Below are 22,146 nucleotides of genomic sequence, written 5' to 3' on the forward strand. Positions count from 1 at the left end.
AGATTCCCATGTGTGTCTCTAAATTACTATGATGCCCATAGTCAGTCAAGATCTTCTCTGGGCTGCAAGGGTGGACATTGGCCCCATGGCCATGAGGGACAGAGGTCACCTGCCAATGAGCCTTTGATCCACAGGAGTGGGCTGGACACATCAACCTTTGACTTCCACCAAAGTTTGGAAATGGTCAGACTCAGTGTACAAGTCTCAGGTTGCCACGGCCCTTGTATTAATGTTCCAATCAATAGACTGCTGGCAGAGGGCTGTCCACAACACTTTCTCTACATTTCCTTTGTTTAATGACTATGTATTGACAGCTTTCTGACACTCTCCTTAGCAATGGGACCTAGCAGTGAAAGAAATAAAGACCTCCAACCTTCAAAGCTGGCCTTCTAGTGGGGGAGACAGACAAAAAGCAGGATAAATAAGAACATGATCTCGTCAGTTAGGAGGTGGTGAAAGTTCTTGAAACAAATGACACTGGCTCTCTACCTTAACAACATCTTGTCTGAAGCCTCCATGCCACAAGAACCAAATAGAAGAAGCAAAGCAAAAGCTGAAGGTAGATGAGGAATGTGGGGTTGATAGAGAACAGTGATTTTAGACCCAGTGTCACCTGAGAAAGTAACATTTGAAGTAAAGACCTGAAGGAGGTGAGGGACTGAGTCATGCAGGTATCTAGGGGAGGGTGGTCCATGCAAAAGGACAGGCTAGTGCTGTTAGTGAACAGACTGAGGGGCACACGAGATCCTCAATCTTGCAAGCTCTAAATGAGTTCTGCATCCATCACATAAAGACAAAGCATACTTAGTGAGAAAGAATTGTAATAGATCAGAATGTTACCCATCCTTCTGTGAGTAAATGTCCAAACAAACAGTGTTAGCCAAAGCGGAGCCACTGAGGCACAAAAGCTGCCACAAGTCTCAAGAAACTTCTGGCAGGAAAGAGGTAAATGGGGCCAGGCAATTCTGGAATGAAAGAAGCAAATCAAAGGACAAATTATGGTAAATGCTGCCATGGTCAGCCTCCCCAAGAGGCCGGCACACATATTTCTTTCAAGTGTTTCTACATGTCTCCACTCCACTTGTCTCCTTCTGTAACCAGTGGCTGAAGCCAAAGACTGTTACAGGTGGTGCCCCCTAGAGGTAGTAGCTGGTAAGAATAGATAGCCACGGAAAATGCTAAAAAGTGTCACATTTTGGGGCCTCCCTGGTGGGACAAGAGGTTGACGCAGCACTATGAAGCTATTTGCAGCCACTGCAGCACAAGTTCCATCCCGGCAAGGGAGGTGACTCACATGGCGCAGCAGACCTCTCCTTTCTCCCCGCTGCTCCACTCAGCAGTGTATTTCAGTACACCTGCCTGTTCTGCTCCCAACTCTGTCTCTGGTGAATCCTCTCACCCTCTGCACCTCTGGTCTGCACCCCAGCTCTTGTATGCATAAATAAATCATAAATAAACCATAAATAAATCTTTTTTAAAACGTATTGCATTTTTTTTTAAAGATTTATTTATTTATTTATACAAGCACTGGGTACAGTCAGAAGCATGGGAGGGTGAGAGAATTCACCAGAGTCAGAGCAGGGAGCAGAGCAGGCAGACAGATGGAGGACACTGCTGAGGGAAGCAGCGAGCACGGCAGGAGAGGTCTGTGCACCATGTGGGACCCTCACCAGCGGCCAGGGATCGAACTGGCTCTGCAGAGGCTGCAGGCAGCATCACAGCCCAGCACTCAACCACTGCACCACCGGGAGCGGGGAGGCCCAAAAAAGTATTGCATTTTGAGTGGAGTCTCTGAGAAGAAATATAAGGGACTGCAGAAGCAGCCACAGATATATTATATATTCAGTGTTTAGGATTCAGTGTTTGAGGATTCGGTGTTCAGGATTCAGCGTTGGCACTTTCAGCATTTGGGATTCAAGGTTTTCAGATCTTCAGCGATTTCGGGGTCAACAACTTCGGCACCCACCAAACCAATCTTCCAGAAGGCCTATACTGCTATGGGCCTCTGAAGGTGGAGGCTTCAGCAGCCGACATTAGAGAGGAAAAGTTCAGAGGCTTTGCAATTAGCCGAGTGACTGAAACTGTTTCCAGTTTTGCTGTTGCTACAGCCTGACAGAAATGGTGAAAACCTGGAGAGCGGGCGCCTGGCTGAGCTGAGCATGGCCGTTTGTCCCGTCCTTCAACTGCTGCAGGTGCTGTTTTGAGTGTTGCTTGTCTGGTGAGGTGCTGGGGCATCTGGGTGGCTCCGGGAGCATCTCCTGTTGTGTCTTCTGTTGTCTTTGTGAGTTGGAATCAGGCTTATTGTCTGGCTACCATGTGCTCCAGACCTCAGTGGCTGGACAATGCCATCTTACCTGCTTTTGTTTAGGACTTGAAAACACTGGACACTGCTTTGGGTGAGGTAAATGGCCATTTTTGGCCTCAGTAACTCTTTGCTTTTTCCTGGTTTGTTAAATAAATCCTATTGTTGTTTTTTCTGAACCTGAGTAGTCTTGCAATTGTGCATGTGGGTGAAGAACTCAGACAGTGACTGATAAACTATTTGGGCAGCATCCTTGGCCAGTTTTTAGTGCCCCTTTGCTCCCCTGTATCACTTCCATCCCCCAGGTCCCTGGTGCAAGTCCAAAGCCAAGAAATAAGCATGACTTCTTCACATTTCTCTCTGCTCCATATACCACCTTCAAGTCTTCCTGTCCAAGTCTCCTCTCCAAGTCTCCTTTTCTAGCATCCCCTGGCAGCTCAGTTCTACCCTTCATTAGGTGGAGCAGGGAACTTGGAACCTTCCCTTTTTATGGAGATTACATTCCGAAACAGCACAAAGGCCTGAGGTTGGAGTGAAATTGACAAGCGGAAAGGAGTGTGGCTGAAGCCACAGAGTGCTAGAAGGGGAGGGTAGGAGGAGGTAAAAACACATCCTGCAGGGCTTTGTGGGCTGCAGTGAGCACTTTGGCTTTTGCTCTAAGTGAAATGGGAGGCACAGAGGGAGGGTGCTGAGCAGAAGAGAGACGTGACCCAACTCAGGTGTTTATAGGCTACCTCTATGGGGAGTGGGTAAAAGGCAAAAGGAAGAGGGCTCAGAAAGGGAGGGTTACCCGTTAGGAAACCAAACACCAAAAGAGCTAACCACTTTCCCTGGAATATCCAGCCATTTAAGTGGCTCTGATACTCTTGTCTCTGTCACTTCAGTGCCATTGGGTAAATAATCGTATGTTGGGCCTTATCTGATCTCAGGATATTAGAGACCTTGAGACACAGGAGACAAAGGGAGATTTTTCTGTTTCTGGTAATACCCCTGTAATAGGACAATGAACAAAGCAATTCACTCATAAAGTACATATTGAATACTGTCTGTGTAACAGGAACTATGCTGGGTGCTGGGATTATAACAGGGAATAAGACAATAAAATTTCTGTCCTGAGGAAGTTTACTCTCTAATGGGTGAGATGAGCAAAAAACATAAGAAACAAACAGTCAGTCAGTCATACAGGATTTTAGAAGATAGGTAGTAAGAGGAGAAAATAGGGCAGGATAAGCTGGTCAAAAGGGTCAGAGATGGGGCCTCCCTGGTGACCTAGGGGTTAAGTCTCAGCACTATTACACTAACGATGCTGCAGCCCTGAGTTCAGGCCAGGGAGCTAACCCACATATGGCCCAGCAGACCTCTCCTTCCTCACCGGATGCTCCTCTTAGCAGTGTATTTCAGTGCATCTGCCTGTTCTGCACCCCACTCTGTCTCTGGTGAATACTTTCACACACACCCCCACACCTCTTGCCGACACCCCTGTTCTTCTATGCATCAATCAAAAATAAACCTTTTTGGGGCCTCCCTGGTGGCTCAGGTGGTTGAGCGCAGTGCTATTAAGCTGTCCGCAGCCTCTGCAGCGCGGGTTCGATCCCGGCCAGCCGGGAAGATTCCCACATGGCGGGCAGACCTCTCCTGTCTTCCCCGCTGCTCCCCTCAGCAGCATATTTCAGTTGGTCTGCCTGTTCTGTTTCCCACTCTGTCTCTGGTGAATCCTCTCACCCTCCCACACTTCTGGCCTGTACCCTGTTCTTGTATAAATAAATCTTAAAAAAAAAAGAGAGAGAGAAAAAGGGCCTCCCCTGGTGGTGCAGCGGTTGAGCGCTGGGTTGCAAGGCTGCCTGCAGCCTCTGCAGCGCCAGTTCCATCCCTGGCCACCGGCGAGGGTCCCACCAAAAAATAAATAAATAAATGAACCTTTTTAAAAAATTAATTTACGCATACAAGAGCTGGGGAAAGGGGGGGTGCGGGGGGGGGGGATGTTTGAGGGGATTCCCCAGAGACACTGCGGGGAGCAAAACAGGCAGATTGACTGAAATACACTGCTGGGGGGAGCAGCGGGCGAGACAGGAGAGGTCTGATGTGTGTGCCATGTGGGTTAGCTCCCTGACTGGGGATTGAACCGGCATTGCAGTGGCTGCTGACAGCCTTACAGTGCTGAGACTTAACCCCTTGTGCCACCAGGGAGGCCCATAAATAAATCTTTAAAATAAAAACAAAGAGGGCCTCCCCTGTGGCGCAGTGGTTGAGCCCTGGGTTGTGAAGCTGCCCACAGCCTCTGTAGCACCGGTTAGATCCCCGGCTGCTCCCCGGCCACCGGAGGAGGGTCCTGCATGGTGCGCAGACCTCTCCTGCCGCCCGCTGCTCCCCTCAGCAGTGTGCTTCGGTCCTTCTGCCTGCTCTGCTCCCTGCTCTAGCTCTGGTGAATTCTCTTGCCCTCCCGCGCTTCTGACAGTACCCAGTGCTTGTATAAATAAATAAATAAATCTTAAAAAGAATAATAAAATAAAATAAAAACAAAGACTCTGTAGACCTCCTATTCTACTCCCTCAGTCTTTTGTTGTGGACTGTATTTCAAGGGTGTCTGGTAGGAGTATCAGTGTGACCCAGTGTGCACACTGGGTCTGTTAAATCATTAAGCAACAGGGCCTCCCCGGTGGCGCAGCGGTTGAGCGCTGGGTTGCGAAGCTGCCCTCAGCCTCTGCAGTGCCGGTTCGATCCCCGGCTGCTCCCCGGCCACCGGAGGAGGGTCCCACATGGCACGCAGACCTCTCCTGCCGCCCGCTGCTCCCCTCAGCAGTGTACTTCGGTTCTTCTGCCTGCTCTGCTCCCTGTTCTGGCTCTGGTGAATTCTCTCACCCTCCCGCGCTTCTGACTGTACCCAGTGCATGTGTAAACAGAACAAACAAACAAATAAATAAATAAATAAACATGCCTCTATAAAAAATAAATAAATAAATAAATAAATAAATAAATAAATAAATAAATCATTAAGCAACAAACTGTCATTCCATCCTTCATCACATAAATCTAAACTCCCTGGAAGACTTGTAAATCAACCTATAAAGTAAAAAACTGGCTCTGAGAGAGACACAGCTGGCTGTGATGATGGCTTCTGGGAAGGGAACTGGGGGTGGGGGCAGAGGACATGGGTTGTAGGAGACAGACTTCACCCTAGTTAACCTTTTGTAGTTTTTCAAATTTATCAACTTATTTTGGTTGCAGTTTCCAATTTTTAAAAAAGGGTCTGTAACATTTCTCCAAAGAGGAAATGCAAATGGCCAACAGACATATGAAAAAATGTACAACCTCCCTTATCATCAGGGAAATGCAAATCAAAACCACATTGAGATACCACCTTATACAAGTAAGAATGGCACATATCAAAAAAAACAAGCAACAACAAATGTTGGTGAGGATGTGGCAATAAAAGAATTCTCCTGCATTGCTGGTGGGAGTGCAAACTGGTCCAACCACCGTGGAATGCTGCCTGGAAGTTCCTCAGTCCACTAAAAATGGAGCTACCATATCACCCGGCAATTCCACTCCTAGGGATCTACCCAAAGGACACAAAAACATTGATTCAAAAGACCACCTGGGGCCTCCCCTGGTGGCGCAGGCGGCAGCGCTGTGAAGCTGTCCGCAGCCTCTGCAGCGCAGATTCGATCCCGGCTGGCCAGTGAGGGTCCCACATGGCGTGGCAGACCTCTCCTATCTCGCCCGCTGCTCCCCTCAGCAGTGTATTTCATCAGTCTGCCTGTTCTGTTCCCCGCTCTGTCTCTGGTGAATCTTCTCATCCTCCTGCGCATCTGGTATATATCTCAGTTCTTGTATAAATAAATAAATCTTTAAAAAAAAAAAAAGACCAACTGTACCCCTGTGTATATTGCAGCACTATTTACAATAGGTAAAACCTGGAAACAACCCAAATGCCCAAAAATAGATGACTGGATCAAGAAGATGTGGTATATATACACAATTGAATATTATTCAGCAATCAAAAAAGATAAACTCATGCCATTCGCAGCAACGTGGACAGAGCTAGCAGGAATTATGCTCAGTGAAATAAGTCAGAAGGAAAAAAAAATCAGATAGTTTCACTTATAGTAGGAATATAGGGGAACCCAAAAAGACATCAGTGTAAAAAAATTATAACAGTACAAAATACAACAAAGTAAAAACGGACAATTATAAATCAGACACACACTGCAGGGGAGGGGGTGAGAAAGGGATCAGAGGGAGGGAGGAGCACAGGGGACTAGGGTGATGGTGCACGGGTGCATTGGTGAAAGAAACTCTATGGGGACTACACCTGAGGAGGTGGGGAGAAGCAAATATTGTTTTAAAATGAACAATGATGTAAAAAAATAAAAAAATAATGAATAAATAAATAAATAAGGGTCTGTAGTCTTTCCCACCTTCCCCCAATTTTTTTTTTTTAAGATTTATGTATTTATTTATACAAGCACAGTCAGAAGCGCGGGAGGGTGAGAGAATTCACCAGAGCCAGAGCGGGGAGCAGAGCAGGCAGAAGGACCGAAGTACACTGCTGAGGGGAGCAGCGGGTGGCAGGAGAGGTCTGTGCACCATGTGGGACCCTCGCCCGGTGGCCGGGGAGCAGCCAGGGATTGAACCCGCGCTGCAGAGGCTGCGGGCAGCTTCGCAACCCAGCGCTCAACCGCTGCGCCACCGGGGAGGCCCTTCCCCCAATTTTTTTAATTAAAAAATTATTTTTTTCTCTTACATTATTGTTCATTTTTGTACATTTTATTTCTCCCCTCATGTGTAGTTGCCATAATTTTCCCACACCTTCCCCAATTTCTAATTATTGTATACTCATTAGTGTTGAACCAATCAATGCTTCCTCACATCTCAATTTTTTTTCCAGATATATTAAACAAGCCAAAAAACCTTTTTTAAAAAAGGAAATTTTCTTTACCAGGAGTCTGAATTACCTATGCAAACATAAAATGGATTTAAAAAAATAATTAAAAGACCTTTATAATGGCATGGAGTTTTAAACATACATCCAGTTATTCTTGCAGAGATAGACTACACAGTAAGATACACTGTAAAATTTCATCAGTATTTCACAAAACATATATTATATAGCAAATAATTTTTGTAAGCCCTGCATCTTTAGCACAGAATGCAAGTCCTCCAGGATCCATCCCTATCCCTCTCTTGACAAAACTCATCAGTAACAATAATAACAGAAATGCTGTTTATTAAATTTTTCTCTTTGTGTCAATGTTTTCACTTTGTGCACACTTTGCTGCCATCCTTTCTTTTATATCTGACAACCTTTCTATTTTGCAGATGAGGAAGCTGAAGTTGTTCTGAGACCAAGCTCTGGGCCGCCAACCTCCAAAAGACTGTGGGAGCCAGGTGATCAGAGTTGGCCGGGCAGGAAAGGCTGCTACGTACTGGAGGCGCCCCCTGAAGGTCGCTCGCGGAACGTGACAACTTAAAATACGTGTATGCGTTTCCATTGAGCTGTGTGGGCCCTCTACTTTGCTATGTCTTCAGAGAGCCCAGGGAGGTTCGAGATGGCTCAGGAAGCTGGCCTGATACGGGTGGGAGATACAGACCTAATCCGAGGGGTTTGAAGGAATTTAAACAGAGAGGCACGGCGCAGCAGGCCTAATCCCGAGGGCTGTCGAGGGCGATAAGGTCCCGCATTTAAACAAACAAAACCTTGTTACTGGACACAGGGAAAAAAAAAAAAAACCACGCTGAGTCCCAGAGGCCAGATGTGGGCGGAGTTTGGAGACTCGTAATAATTACTGGTTCCCTTCCGTGCCCGGCCCACGACCTCCCAGTGCTGGGCGGGTCACTCTTTCAGACTTAAGGCTCATTGGCTGAACAAAGAGGACTGGCTCCCTGGCGACGGGACTCAAGAAGGTCAGCCCTACAGACGGTGCTGGGCTTTCTTGCTGTGGAGTCGCGTCCCCAGATGTTGCATAGGGTCCCTTAGGTCAGGAGTGGAAATTGGCGCCTGTGGGGTTAGCCTTAGGCGGAGGTAGGGGCCGGATGGGCGAGGTCCGCCTTCCTCGCTCCCGCGCGCCCAGCTTCCGAGGGCTGAACCCGCGTTAGGCGGACGGTGTCGCGAGCCTGACGTCATCGCGAGGCGCCGCGCGCGGCCGCAGGTAGCCTTGACCTTTCCGCGTGGGAGTCCGCGCCGCAATGTTGCTGCTTATCCGCGCCGTGGCGCGGACCTGTCTCCGGCCCACGGGCTGCCGGGTGAGGCCAGGGACTGGAGCTGGCGGGGGCAGGGGGGCCAAACTTGGAAGGCCGGGGGTCGCCTCTCATTCTCGCCCCCCTCTGACAGGGCCTGAACGCGCTGGGGGAAGAGGCACTGCGGCCGGAGAAGCCGCAGCCTGCGGCGAGCCCAGGTGAAGTTGCCCGAGTCGCTTCAGGAAGGGCAGCTACGGGGAGTTCTCCTCGGCCCTGGCTCCTGACCTCCCAATTGCTCCAGGTCCCCAGGTGCCGGTGCTGCGCAAGTGCGAACTCCCGGTACCCGCACACCGGCGTCCAGTGCAGGCTTGGGTGGAGTCCCTGCGGGGCTACGAGCAGGAGCGCGAGGGCTTGGCGGAGCTGCACCCGGACGTATTCTCCGCGGCGCCCAGGTGTGTGGGAGCTGTAATGGTGAACTGGGTGGCAGAGGGGCAGGAGCTGCGATTTAGGAATTAGGATGACCTGGTTTCATACTTGGGGAAAATAATGAATTTCTTCACCTAGCAAAGGCGGCAATAGTTTTCCCTGCCACGGAGTTGTGTGAGATTGAGGGCTGAGAGCTAGCGTCCTCTTGGCGTTAAGGACACAACTCGAGCCTAGTGACTGGGTTCAAATCCTGCCTTCCCCTCGTGTCCTTCGGTGTCTCTATTCTGTCAAACCTCAAGTGGTTGCTATGGCTTTTGCAAAAGTGAGTGCTAACAAATGCTAACTCCTTATTATATACCTGGTACAGCCTATGTGCATTTTAGTTCACTAGATCTTCATAACAACACTAGGAAAAAGGGACTCCTATTTTGTAGATAGGGAAGCTGAGCACAGATAAGAAACTTACCCAAGATCATACAGCTCTGCAAGTTTTAGAGCCAGTATCTCAACCTTATGTGGACCAATCATACACCTGCAGAGATGTATTATGGCTCTCATGTGCACTGTGGTCTGGCACATAATAAGTGCTATATTAATTAGTTGTGATTACTGTTTTTTTGTATGGTTTGCCTTTTCCTTTTACAGAGTCCAAGTCTAGTAAAGGGTGACAAGATTTTTTAAAAACAATCTGCATTTTTTTTTTTAGATTTATTTATTGTGTAGGAGAACTGGGGTATAGGCCAGAGGTGCGGGGGAGGTGAGAGGATTCAACAGAGACAGAGTGAAAAGCAGAACAGGTGGATTTACTGAAATACACTGCTAAGGGGAGCAGTGAGCAAGACAGAAGAGATCTGCTGTGCCATGTGAGTTAGCTCCCTGGTCAGCTGGGGGATCAAACTCGTGCTACAGAGGCTTCGGACAGTTTCATAGGTTGCATCTTAACCCCTTGCGCCACCAGGGAGGCCCAAATAAATAAATCTTTAAAAAAAAAAACACATACAGAAACAGACTGCATGCCAGATCTGGCTTACTAGGCATAGTTTGCCAACCCCTGGCAAACTATCCTGGCAGCTGTATCCAGTGTAGTCACATAATGTGAACCATGTGTGTAATTTAAATCTTTCTAGTAGCTAGAGTAAAAAAAAGGAAAAGAAAAAACAAGTGAGATTGATCTTACTAAAATAATAGTCTTATATATCTAAAATGTTGTCATTTCAACATGTGGCACTGGCCACATTTCAAGTGTTTCATAGCCACACATATGGCCTGTATCTACCATTTGTGACAGCACAGGGTTAGAGAGGCAAACCAATTTATAAAGAGGGTGGTGGTAAGTTGTGATGATAGCAAAGAAGTAAGACACTGAGGAGGAGGAAGAGGTAGCTCTTTCTTTAGCTAAGAGGCTCCTCTTAGAGATACTATTTGGCCTGAGAAGGAACCAATAGGGGAAGAGAATTTCTGGCAGAGGGAGCGGTGAGTGCAAAGGCCTAGAGACTGGGTGCCATTTTTATTTATTTATTTATTTGTTTGTTTGTTTATTTTATTTATTTATTTATACAAGGACTGGGTACAGTCAGAAGCGCGGGAGGGTGAGAGAATTCACCAGAGCCAGAGCGGGGAGCAGAGCAGGCAGAAGGACCGAAGCACACTGCTGAGGGGAGCAGCGGGTGGCAGGAGAGGTCTGTGCGCCATGTGGGACCCTCCTCCGGTGGCCGGGGAGCAGCCGGGGCTGGGTGCCATTTTTACAGAGAGGCCCAGGGACCTGGAGCAGGAAGTAGGAGCACAGGTTTTTGTCTTTTGGGGTGTGGGCTCTGGGACCATGTTAAGTGGAGGCGGGCCTTGTGTTTCTCCTTCCTCCATAGGCTGGATACTGTGCACCAGGTTGCCATCTGGCAGAAAAACTTCAAGAGAATTGTGAGTTCCCCTCATGGGATGAAGGGGTGGGAGAGGGGACATAGGAAGGTCGTCCCCACCATGTTTTCTCTGGTCGGCACAACTTGTGCCCCATCTCTCTTCTGAAATGTTCACTCATGGATTTTTGCCACTCTCTGAGTACCCACTATACTCCGAGCGTTGTACATGAGACAGGCAAGATCCCTGCCCTCATGGAATTCAGTCTAGTTGGAGAGATGAATGTGGATCACATAATCATGCATATACATGTGTAATTAGGGAAGTAGTTCCAGAAAAAGGGGCATTTAACCTTGGGTGTGAAGTAGGAGCTAACTAGGTAAGGGGGAGTATAGCATATCAAAGATCCTCTAGCAGGAACCAACAGGATCCGTGTAAGAGCTCTGATCTGGATCTTATGCCAAGAGAAGTATAGAAGCAATACTCAGTCAGAGGCTCTCTGCTTTCTGTCTTCCTATATCAGAAATATGGCAAGACTTCCATCTGCACCCTCCTTACTCCCCATTACTTTAGGAACAAAGTCCTCAGCCAGGCATTGGAAACCCTTCACAACCCCCGACTTCATACCTCTCCCTGATTCTCTCCAGCTCTGGTTTTCCCTCCTGCCTCACCTGCCTTTCAACTATAAATATATTAAGACCATTAAAAAAATACTGAGCCCTGCTGTGTGCCAGGCAGCAGAGTCTCTGCCTTTCTGAAGCTAAAATTGTGGAGTGGAGGAGCAAACTCTTATTTCCTATCCTTCCCTCTCCCCCAAAGTACTGTGTGCTTGTCCCGGTAGAGGCCTGCTTCCCAGCTGCTGGCTTATTGCTAGCTATATCCCTGGGCCTGCCACCTTTTGACTACAGTAACATCTGCCTCGTGAACCTGATGCCCTCCTCATTTCATACCCACAGAGCTATGCTAAGACCAAGACTAGGGCTGAAGTGCGGGGTGGTGGCCGGAAGCCCTGGCAGCAAAAAGGCAGTGGGCGTGCGAGGCATGGCAGCATCCGCTCCCCAATCTGGCGAGGAGGTAAGTGGGATAAAGTGATCAGGGGACCCCCCCAGGGCCTGGGCATTTCTTGACACATATCTGCCCACATCTGGCTTGATACCTCATCAGTTCCATTCCTTCCCTTCATCAGCCCTTCTGGGCAGGACAGCTCTGGTCTCACCAGCCTATCTCATCAGACTGGCCATAGTCCCTTTTGGCCTCATCTGCTATCTCACTTCTCCTGGCCTACACTTCACACAGCACCAGAAGGTTCTTCCTGAACCTCCCAACTCCTGCAGCCTTTTTGTGAAGTATGAACTCCTTCCCTTGGCATTTTTGGCCTGGTGGCTGCAAACCCCAGCCCCTTGTCCCCTCCATGCCTTCTGTGACCAAGCAGAGCAGACTCAGAGTTGTCTCCCTTTTTCCTCGTCAACTCCTCATCTTTCTACTGTCAACTCCTCATCCTCCAGAAGCCCTCCCCCACCTCCTTTGGGTACCCCACCCCTCATAATTGTTTGTGCTGCCCCACACAGCCCTGATTCCCTCTGATTGAGCCTTGTCTGAATGTAAATAATTTAAGGGCAGGGATCCCATCCATCTTGTTCCTTGTAGCTCTTTCAGCGCCTGGCAGAGGGTGGACACAGCCTATGTGGTCCCCACCAGGCTGTCACCCTTGACCTCTGATGCTCCTGATAGACACCCGCCTTGCCCCAGTGCAGCACATACCTGATACCCGTTTCCCCTTCTAGACATGGAACTTTTACCTTCCTAACATTGGCACTAGCAGTTGTTGCTTTGGTTAAGCTCTCTCTGGGTGCTTTACGTGTTCTGTGCTGTAACTCATGGTGTCTTGTGAGTTAGGAACTGTCAGATCTTGGGGTTTGGCAGCTGAGGAAACTGAGTTGCAGTAAGGTGAAATCACCTGTCCCAGGTGGCTCCAGATCCAACCTTCCCTCATCCTTAGCTAAGGCTTTCCCCTCTTTGCTGGTGTTCAGCCTGGCTACTGGCAGCCTCTCCTCCATTACCCCATACCAGCCAGTGGGGTCAATTTCTGACCCCCAGGCCCACTGGGGCCTGCACCTACTCACTTCTGTCCCGGCAGGAGGCATTGCCCACGGCCCCCGGGGCCCCACGAGCTACTACTACATGCTGCCCATGAAGGTGCGAGTGCAGGGCCTCAAGGTGATGCTGACCATTAAACTCTTCCAGGTACGGCTCTGATCACACTGGGAGGCCCTGGGGTGTAGGCTGTGGGAATAGGGTACCCAGGCAGCTTCCAGGGACTATGGGAGACTCAGACTGTCTTACCCTCCCACTAGAACGACCTGCACATCGTGGACTCCCTGGAGCTGCCAACTGCAGATCCCCAGTACCTGACAGAACTGGCCCACTACCGCCGCTGGGGGGACTCTGTGCTCCTCGTTGACTTGTGAGGGGACAGGGTGGGGTCAGGGGAGAGGGCCAAGCTCATTCTTTCGCAGGGCTCATCTCCTCGTCTCCCTTACAGAACATATGAGGACATGCCACAGAATGTTGTTTCAGCCACCTCTGGGCTCAAGACTTTCAACTTGGTACCAGCTATCGGTGAGAAAGGGCCCCAGTCTCCCCTTGCAGAGAGCAAGACCAGTTTAAATTCTGGGTCTCCAACCCAACGGTCACCCTTCCCACAAGGAGCATCAGAAGAATAATGCCTTAAACATTCCAAGGTGATGTCTGTCAGGACTGGAGATGAAGTGCTGGGCCTGGAGTGAGTTCAGGGGCTCCTCATTGGAGAGGCAGAGAGGGAGAATCACTTGTGCCCAGGTGATGAGCACATGAGGCACATCACCTTGTTGACCAGTCCCTACTGCTCTCCAGGTCTCCTGACAGGCATTAAATACATCCTTCCTTCCAGTGATTCAGACCCAAAACCAGGCCATTAGCCTCCATGCCAGTCTTTTAGCTCATCCCATCATCTCTGCCTTTAAATATGCCCAGAGTCCCAAATGGTCAGACCTGGCTATCTCCCACCTGGACCTATCCATTTGGCCATTTCCTGGTCCCCTGGCTCTTGCCCATGCTCCCACAGTGTGTTCCCCCTTGCCACAGATAGAGGGCACTTGTGAGCAACTTAGCCAGGTCCATCTCTGCCTACCACCCTCCACAACCCACCTCACTGGGGTCTCTTAGATAAAAGCCAAGTTCTCCACAAGGCCCTGCAGATCTGCTTTATCACCTCCCTGCCCCTCCTCACTCCCCAACTGCAGCCACCTGCCCTCCCTCAGTACATTGTATCTATTCATCTGTTATCTTCCCCCACTGAAGTGTGAAGTGGGTAGCATGCCCAAGCACAGGCCAGGGAAGGGCATATGAGAAACTCTCAATTAGAAATTGATGTTCTGAGACAATCTCTCACCCAGGGTCTTACGGGAGATGAGCAGCAGAGCCAAGCTTTGGGCCCAGGCTGCAGAGCTCATGATGCCATGCCATTCTGGGCTATCTCTATGGGTGGAGTGGAAGCCTGTTTCCCAAAAGATGGCAAGGGTTTCCAGATGTCAGAAGCCGGGGGGAGGTTAGCTCTGCCCTGACTGTACCCTGTCTCCTAGGTCTGAACGTGCACAGCATGCTCAAGCACCAGACCCTGGTCCTGACCCTGCGCACAGTCGCCTTCTTGGAGGAGAAGCTGCTCTGGCAAGACTCACGCTACACGCCACTGTACCCTTTCCGCCTACCCTACTGTGACTTCCCCTGAGCCCGGCCCTGGGCTCCTCTGGACACGTTGGCTGCCCTTCTTCCTCCACTGCGCTCTATGCCAAGCACCTGCTCTGAGCCAGGTCAAACCCCTGGCAGTCTTGGGAGCCTCAAGCCCACCCTTTGAGAGTGGCACTGCCTGGACCCCCTCATCCCAGACAGGACACACAGAGTAGGTGAGCAGGTGTCACTCCCGGAAAGAGACAGTTGAGCAGAGATTCTTACCTCATTCTTGCCCCAGTTCTCCCTTGTTTTTAAGATATATTTTTTTTTTTTAATCAAAAGAATCAGGAGAAACAGAACAACTCCTGGCCATTTTGTGAATTATTCTATTTGGTGACTTGGACTCATTCCCTGTGCTGGGCACTTCTGGGTACCTCTCTACTCAAGGGGTGGCTACAGTGCTGTTTACAGAATGATCTTGAGCCAATTTCCCTGGTTGACTCAGCCACAGGGCATGCAGAGGAGTGGGCACAAGTGATCCCTAAGGACCCCTTCCTGGCGCCTGTCTGTTCCCAGGCACTCTTGTCCTTCCTATACAGGGTGTGTGTTCCTGCTTGTTAAGCTCCTTCAGGAGCGATGTGCAGACCTGAAATTGCATCATAATTCCCTGTAAGCACAGTCAGAAAAGCAAATGTGTTGGTAAATGAGCAAACATTTTTTAAAAACCACACCAGTATTTTAATTCTTGAGTTGACTGTTGTATTTCCCCAAGTTAATTTTCACTAGTCTTAGCACAGAGTAAGGTAATGTGGTCAGTTTATTTAAAGTGGCCAAGATTGCTCGGGGAGTTTGTGGGCCCCACCAGGCCAGGCCTGGTGATTACCCGTTGACTGGGCTGCCCCTTAATTAAAGCATCCTTGGAATGCCTCTTGGGAGTGTCCTCCAAGCTCAAAACATTCTCTGAAATCTTCAGTGGACATAAACTTTGATTTAATGAAGTAAGAAACAGCCATTTGGAGACGGTAGTAAAGGGTACAGAGACTGAGCAGGAAATGCGATTTGGGCTGATGCCAAGCCTTGACTTACTTCTCTTTGTGCCTCTCGCCAGCCTGTGGGGATATGGATGCCCAGGGTAAGACCTAGTCCTGAGAATGCCCACCTGGTCTAGAGATTCATAACTACAAGTAATGGGGCCCAGCTGGCTACGTCACAGCTGTCAGCAAATGGGTGAAACCAATTCCTGCCCATATGGGTCTTTAAAAGAAATCGGTCAGAACCTGTTCCCTTACACTGGCATCTCTCAGCCAGACAAGAATGGCAATGACATCAGAAAAATCATACAGCATACATGTAATGATAAAATGCATTTGATTCAATAAGAGAAACAAAAAACCACTAATAAGCAAGTAAAAAAGATTTGATGTCTAGAATGTGCTTTCAGATAAGTTGGGGGAGAATGGGTAATGTGTGCATTCACTAGAGCTGCCTTAACAAAGTACTTCACACAGGTGACTTAAACAAAAGAAATGTATTGTTTTACAGTTCTAGAAGCCAGCATTCCAAGATCAAGGTGCGGTCTGTTCCAGGCCTTCCCTTAGCTTCTTGTGGTTTCCTGGCTATCATTGACATTCCTCGACTTGTAGAAGCAGCTCCCTCACCTCTGCCTTCATCTTGCCCCAATGTGTGTGGCTGTATCCAAATTTCCCCTTTTTGTAAGAGCACTCATGTTAGATTAGGCCCACTGTAATGACCTCATTTTAATGGGTCACCTGCAAAGACCCTATTTCCAAACAAAATCACATTTGCAGGTACTGGGAGTCAAGATTTTTTCTTCCTCTTCCCTCTCCCTTCCCCTCCCTCCCCCACCCCTCTCTCTTTTTGTTCCTGCCTTCTTTTTCTTTACCTAAAGGAGCAAAAAGGGAAGTAATGAGATGGAACAAGATAGGCCATGTGAAGTGTAGAAGCTGGGTTAACCCAGAGGGAACAGGCAGGACGCCCAGTATCAGGCTGACAAATGGCTTAAGAAAGCTAAAATGGGGCCTCCCCTGGTGGTGCAGGTGGTTGAATGCAGCTCTGTGAAGCTGTCTGCAGCCTTTGCAGCACGGGTTCGATTTCAGCCTGACTGGCGAGATAACCATATGGTGCGGCAGACCTCTCCTGTCTTGCCCACTGCTCCCCTCAGCAGTGTACTTCAACCAGTCTGCCTGTTCTGTTCCCCGCTCTGTCTCTAGTGAATCCTCTCACTCTCCGGCACATCTGGCCTGTACCCGGTTCTTGTAGGAATGAATAAAGAGATCTTTTTTAAAAAAAGAAAAAGCTAAAATGGGGGCTCCCTGGTGGTGCAGGGGTTAAAAGACAGCTCTATCAACCTATCACCAACCACTGCAGCAAGAGTTGGATCCCCAGAGACCAGGGAGCTAACCCACATGGCGCAGCAGACTCTCCCCCACTGCTCCCCTCAGCAGTGTATTTCAGTATATTTGCCTGTTCTGCTCCTCACTCTGGTGAATCCTCTCACCGCCTCGCACCTCTGGCTTACACCCCAGTTTTTGTATGCATAAATCTTTTAAAAAAAAAAAAAAAAGCTAAAATGAGCCAAAGGGGCTGGGATCTGACTCCAAGGATGGAATGAGAAGCAGATGGCCCTGATGGTGAAAAGCAGGCAGTGATGTTTGCTTATTGGTGGTGAGCATGGATGGCCACTGGGAGGTGCAAGGGAAGAGCCACAGTCCACATGAAGGTGCACCCACCTTGGTAAAGGGATCTCCAAAAAATAGCTTCAGAGGACCACCCCCACCCAAAACAGAAAAACCACATACCAAATCTACAAAGAGTGCAACTTTCATGCTCTGCTGGGTCATACAAAGGGCAAAGCCACCAGCCAAGGAGGAACTGCCCTCTCCCGTGTCCTCTTCTGGCTATACCTGGGCAGGAGGGGTCCAAAGACTAGTGAAAGGGGACCAACTGGAGAGGAAGAAGGTCCATGGCAGAAGGTCTAGGCCCTTCTTCTCCACTGAGGTCTGCAGCCTGGAGAACCCTAGCTCCATACAATGCCAAGTCAAACTCAGAGATTTGAACATGGACCCGAGTCCTGGGAAAAATTCTCAGCCAGGAGTCAGGCAAGATTCCACCACAGAATCTTGGAGAAGAAAAGTTGTATATGTTTTGTTTTTTTTTTTTTTTAAATAGAGGCATGTTTTTTATTTATTTATTTATTTATTTGTTTGTTTGTTTTGTTTATACATGCACTGGGTACAGTCAGAAGCGCGGGAGGGTGAGAGAATTCACCAGAGCCAGAGCGGGGAGCAGAGCAGGCAGAAGGACCGAAGTACACTGCTGAGGGGAGCAGCGGGCAGCAGGAGAGGGCCGCGCGCCATGTGGGACCCTCCTCCAGTGGCCGGGGAGCAGCCGGGGATCGAACCGGCGCCGCAGAGGCCGCGAGCAGCTTCGCAACCCAGCGCTCAACCGCTGTGCCACCGGGGAGGCCCAAAAGTTGTATATGTTTGTGTTTTATTTTGCAAAGTTGTTTTTGGATCGACATCCAACACCATGAATTTTTGCTTTCCACCCTAGGGCTGTTAGGAGGAACTGGGTTGCTAGCATGAGCAAGATTGATGGAAACACAGAGAAGGAAGTGTGTACTTTTGCCTCAGAAATTTGAGGGGTGGAGTCTCAGAGTGCAGTCCTAAAGAAACAGAGGAACAATAACTACAATTTGTTCTCACTCTAGGCTTGGCTGCACACAAATCATCTCATTGAAACCTCATATCCAGCCTCTGAGGTATGTGTTAGCTACTTCTGCAGTGAAGGCCATTCAAGGGAATGGCCTTCTCAAGGGAAGTGGCTTGCTCAAGGTCATAGCTGTGACAGGCGCTCACAGAATGTGCACCAAATCCCTTCCCCACAGTATTTGCTGTCTTGCGTGCGCCCCCAGCTGCCCACACTGCAGGACTATGCTGGGCTTGTCCACTGGGCAGGAATGAAGGACTGGGTAACTACAGTGAAATACCACTTTGCAGCCACTAGCATGGCAGTAATGAAATGGAAAATAAGAATTAGCAAGGATGTGGGAGCTTTGAAATTCATCTGTTGCTAGTGGGAGTGTAGCCACTATGGAACATAGTCTGGCAGTTACTCAAAAAGTTATACTTGGACTCCACCCCTAAGTATAAACCGAAAGGAACTGAAAACATGTTCATACAAATATTGGTACATAAAAGTGCATATGGGCATGATTCACAATAGCCAAAAGGTGGAGACAGCCCAAGTCCTTTTCAACCCATGAATATATGAGCAAAATGTGGTCTAGTCACACAATGGAATATTATGCAACTATAAAAAGGAATTAAAGGACCTCCCCGGTGGTTCAGGGGGTTGTCAGCACTCTGCAGCTACTGCAGCATGAGTTTGCTCCTTGGCCAGGGAGGTGAGCCACGCAGTGCAGCAGACCTCTCCTGTCTCGCTCACTGCTCCCCTCAGCAGTGTATTTCAGTCAATCGGCCTGTTCTGCTCCCCACTCTGTCTCTGGTAATCCTCTAACACCATCCCCACCCCCCACACCTCTGGCCTACACCCTAGTTTTTGTATGCATAAATCAATCTTTTTTTTTTAAGTTTAAAAAATAAAAATGAATTAAGTATATCCAGAAGAATTGAAAACAGGGATGCGAACAGATATGTGTAGGCAGGCACCAATATTTGTGTAATATTTGCTGTAATACTACTCATAGCACCAACGGTTGAAACAAGCCAGCATACAACAACAGACGATAAATCAAGTATGGCCTTACAGTGGATATTATTCAATCATGGAAAGGAAAACATACTGGGTCTTCCTGGTGGCCTAGGGGTTAAATCTCAGAGCTACCATCATAGCCCTCCCATGGCAAAGCTGCCTAAGTTCTATCCCTGGCTAGGGAGCAACCCACATGGCGCAGCAGACCTCTCCTGCTCGCCCACTGCTCCCCTCAGCAGTGTATTTCAGTAGATCCACCTGTTCTGCTCCCCACTCTGTCTCTGGTGAATCCTCTCACCCCCCATACCTCTGGCCTACACCCCAGTTCTTATATGCATAAATAAATAAAATAAATCTAAAAAAAAAAAAGGCAATCCTGCCACATGCAACAACATGGATGTACTTTAAGGGCTAAGTGAATAAATGCTAAGTGAATTCACTTTATGCTAAGTGAACAAATCAGACAGAGAAAGAAAAATATAGTATGAACTCACTTATATGTGGAATTTGAAAAATATCCTTAACTATAGTAACAGAGAACAGATTGGTGCTTGCCAGAGGAGGAAGACAGTGGGTATGTGAAATAGGTGAAGATGATTGTAGTTATAAATAAATCCTAGGGATGTGGGACAGCATGATGATAATAGATAGATAGATAGATAGATAGATAGATAGATAGATAGATAGATAGATAGATAGAATATAAAGTATTGGGGAATTAACACATGTAGGAACAGCTTTCACTCCATAAGAGACAGATTGGCAAAGAATCTTCCCACCTCCAAGAGCTTCCTAGTTAGTCTGAAGCCCAGTTGGCCCCAAAGGGGAAAAATCCACTAATGCTCACCTTTACTGTCTGCCTTCCCTGACTCCTTGACCTCCAAAGTGTTTCCTGGGATCACCTCCCAAATAAATTGCCTGCACTTTAAGTTTTGCCTCATGGTCTGCTTCTGGGGGAACTTAAACCAGAACAGCTGACAAGTACCAGAACCTGGATTCAAACCCCCCTCTGCTTGGAGTCTATGTTTCTTACCATGTCTGTCAAGGTTTTGTGGATAAAAAGTTCTGGAAACCTTTCATAAAATCAGTGGGAAGGGAATTCTAAGCTGAGGAGCAGCATGTGCAGAATAATCAGAGACCAGAGAAGTGCATCATTTGAACAGATATGAATGGATAGCTCACCTATCATGACCAGACCTTGATTCAAGTGCTGTACAGCTGACAGGGTGCCTGCCCTTCTGGAGCTGACAAAGAGAGCTGACAGTCAAGTAAATCAAAAGAATGTTAGCAAATGAATGAAATTTTGGTAATGAAATCATTAGGGCAAGTGATAGGGAGTGACCGGGGTGTGTTTCAAGATGGAGGGCAGTGGCATTCAGGAAAACTTACAAAAAGAGACCCAAGCCACAAGAAAAGAGGTACCAGCAATGTCATGAAGGGGAAGAGCATTACAGGCTGCTGGAACTGCAAGGTGGTCATGCCAAGGCTCAGAGTGAAGGGAAAGCAATGCTAGAAAGTTGAGTTTGGGGGACCTCCCCGGTGGCGCAGCAGGTTGAGCGCAGTGCTGTGAAGTTGTCCACAACCTCTTCAGCGTGGGTTCGATTCCTGGCCAGCCAGGGAGATTCCCACATGGCATGGCAGACCTCTCCTGTCTCGCCTGCTGCTCCCCTCAGCAGTGTATTTCAGTCAGTCTGCCTATTCTGCTCCCTGCTCTGTCTCTGGTGAATCCTCTCACCCTCCTGTGCCTCTGGCCTGTGCCCCATCTCTTGTATAAAAATAAATAAATCTTAAAAAAAAAAGTTTGAGTTTGGGAAATTCTGCCCTGAGTCCACAGCCTCTGGTCTGCAATGGGTCCAGTGCTTGGCTTTACCAAGACTGCCTGGCACCCTGAAGGAAGCCCTGCCCTTCCTGGCAGCTGTAGCAAATGGCTAGGGGAACATATGTTTCCCCTTTCCTCAAAGGCACACAGGGAGTGTTAGTAAGCCAGGAGGGTGCAGGTCCCTCACCAAGTTGCCCCCCCCCCATTACCATCCCATCCCCATCTCAGGAAATGGCCCGCCATCCTCCCAGGGGCTCAGATCTGGCCCAAGGAGTCATCCTTGACTCTGCCCTGCCCCCATGTCCTAGCAAGCCCAAATGACCCTGCAAGCAAAAATGTATGCCAAATTCAAGCTCTTTTCCAGGGCCAGTTCAGGCTCTATCTTCTGGACTAGAGTAGTCACTTCCTCTGGCTTTCTGGCTTGCACCCTGTCCTCCCCACCCCCTTACTGTATCTCCTGCAGTCTCCAGAGGGTACATGCAAGCACCTGAGTGAAGCCATGTCCCTACTCTGCTCAGAACCCTTCATGCCTCCCATCTCACCCAGAGGAAAAGCCAAAATCTTCTCCAGAAGGATAAACACCTGCAAGCTCTGTTCTACTCCCCAGACATCTTTTCCTCCTCCTACTCTCTCCCTCTCACCCACACTGGCCTCCTAGCTGTTTCTACCTGAGGAACTTCATACATTCAGTGTTCTGTCCTGGTACACTCCCTCCCTGATATTGTCTCAGCTCCCTCCACACCTGCCTCTGGTCTTTGCTATGAAGGTCACTTTCTCAGTTCTTCCCAGAATAATCTACTTAGAAGTTCATTAATGCTTTGAATTTCCTATTCTTTCTAGCTTTATTTTTCCTTAGTGGAAATCATAAGCTCACACTCCATATATATTTTTTTGTCAGTCTGATTTTTTTTATTTAAATATTTTATTTTATATAATTCTTACATCTTTTTTCACCTTTGCATAATGTATGCATTTTTATTTTGGTTATATTCCCCATACAATTGCACCCCACCCCCCTTATTTTGACTCTAGTCCTTACTTTCCCCGTCCCGCTCCCCTCAGTGTGTCTCTGGTTTATAGTTGCTTGTTGATTTTGATTTTTACTTTGTATTGATTAGTCTTTTTTCTG

At 48.4% G+C, this 22,146-nt stretch overlaps 1 protein-coding gene across 1 annotated transcript; it reads left to right on the plus strand.

Annotated features, from left to right (window-relative positions):
* The first annotated feature begins 8,136 nt into the window (after positions 1-8,136).
* MRPL4 (mitochondrial ribosomal protein L4) lies at positions 8,137-17,649 on the plus strand. Its single transcript, XM_037505752.2, has 9 exons — positions 8,137-8,545; positions 8,634-8,697; positions 8,781-8,931; positions 10,768-10,819; positions 11,713-11,830; positions 12,894-13,000; positions 13,111-13,220; positions 13,299-13,375; positions 14,377-17,649. Exons 1-9 carry the CDS (start codon positions 8,489-8,491, stop codon positions 14,520-14,522), a joined length of 882 nt encoding a protein of 293 aa, XP_037361649.1. The 5' UTR covers positions 8,137-8,488; the 3' UTR covers positions 14,523-17,649.
* Positions 17,650-22,146: the final 4,497 nt, after the last annotated feature.

The sequence above is a fragment of the Talpa occidentalis genome, unplaced genomic scaffold (assembly GCF_014898055.3).
Source record: "Talpa occidentalis isolate TD23 unplaced genomic scaffold, MPIMG_talOcc4v2.1 talOcc4.12, whole genome shotgun sequence".
Lineage (NCBI taxonomy): Eukaryota > Metazoa > Chordata > Mammalia > Eulipotyphla > Talpidae > Talpa > Talpa occidentalis.

Coding starts and splice junctions, on each gene's coding strand:
- MRPL4 (XM_037505752.2), top strand. CDS start 8,489: ATGTTGCTGCTTATCCGCGCCGTGGCGCGGACCTGTCTCCGGCCCACG. Junction 8,546..8,633: donor TCCGGCCCACGGGCTGCCGG/GTGAGGCCAGGG, acceptor CCCCTCTGACAG/GGCCTGAACGCGCTGGGGGA. Junction 13,221..13,298: donor TCTGTGCTCCTCGTTGACTT/GTGAGGGGACAG, acceptor TCTCCCTTACAG/AACATATGAGGACATGCCAC.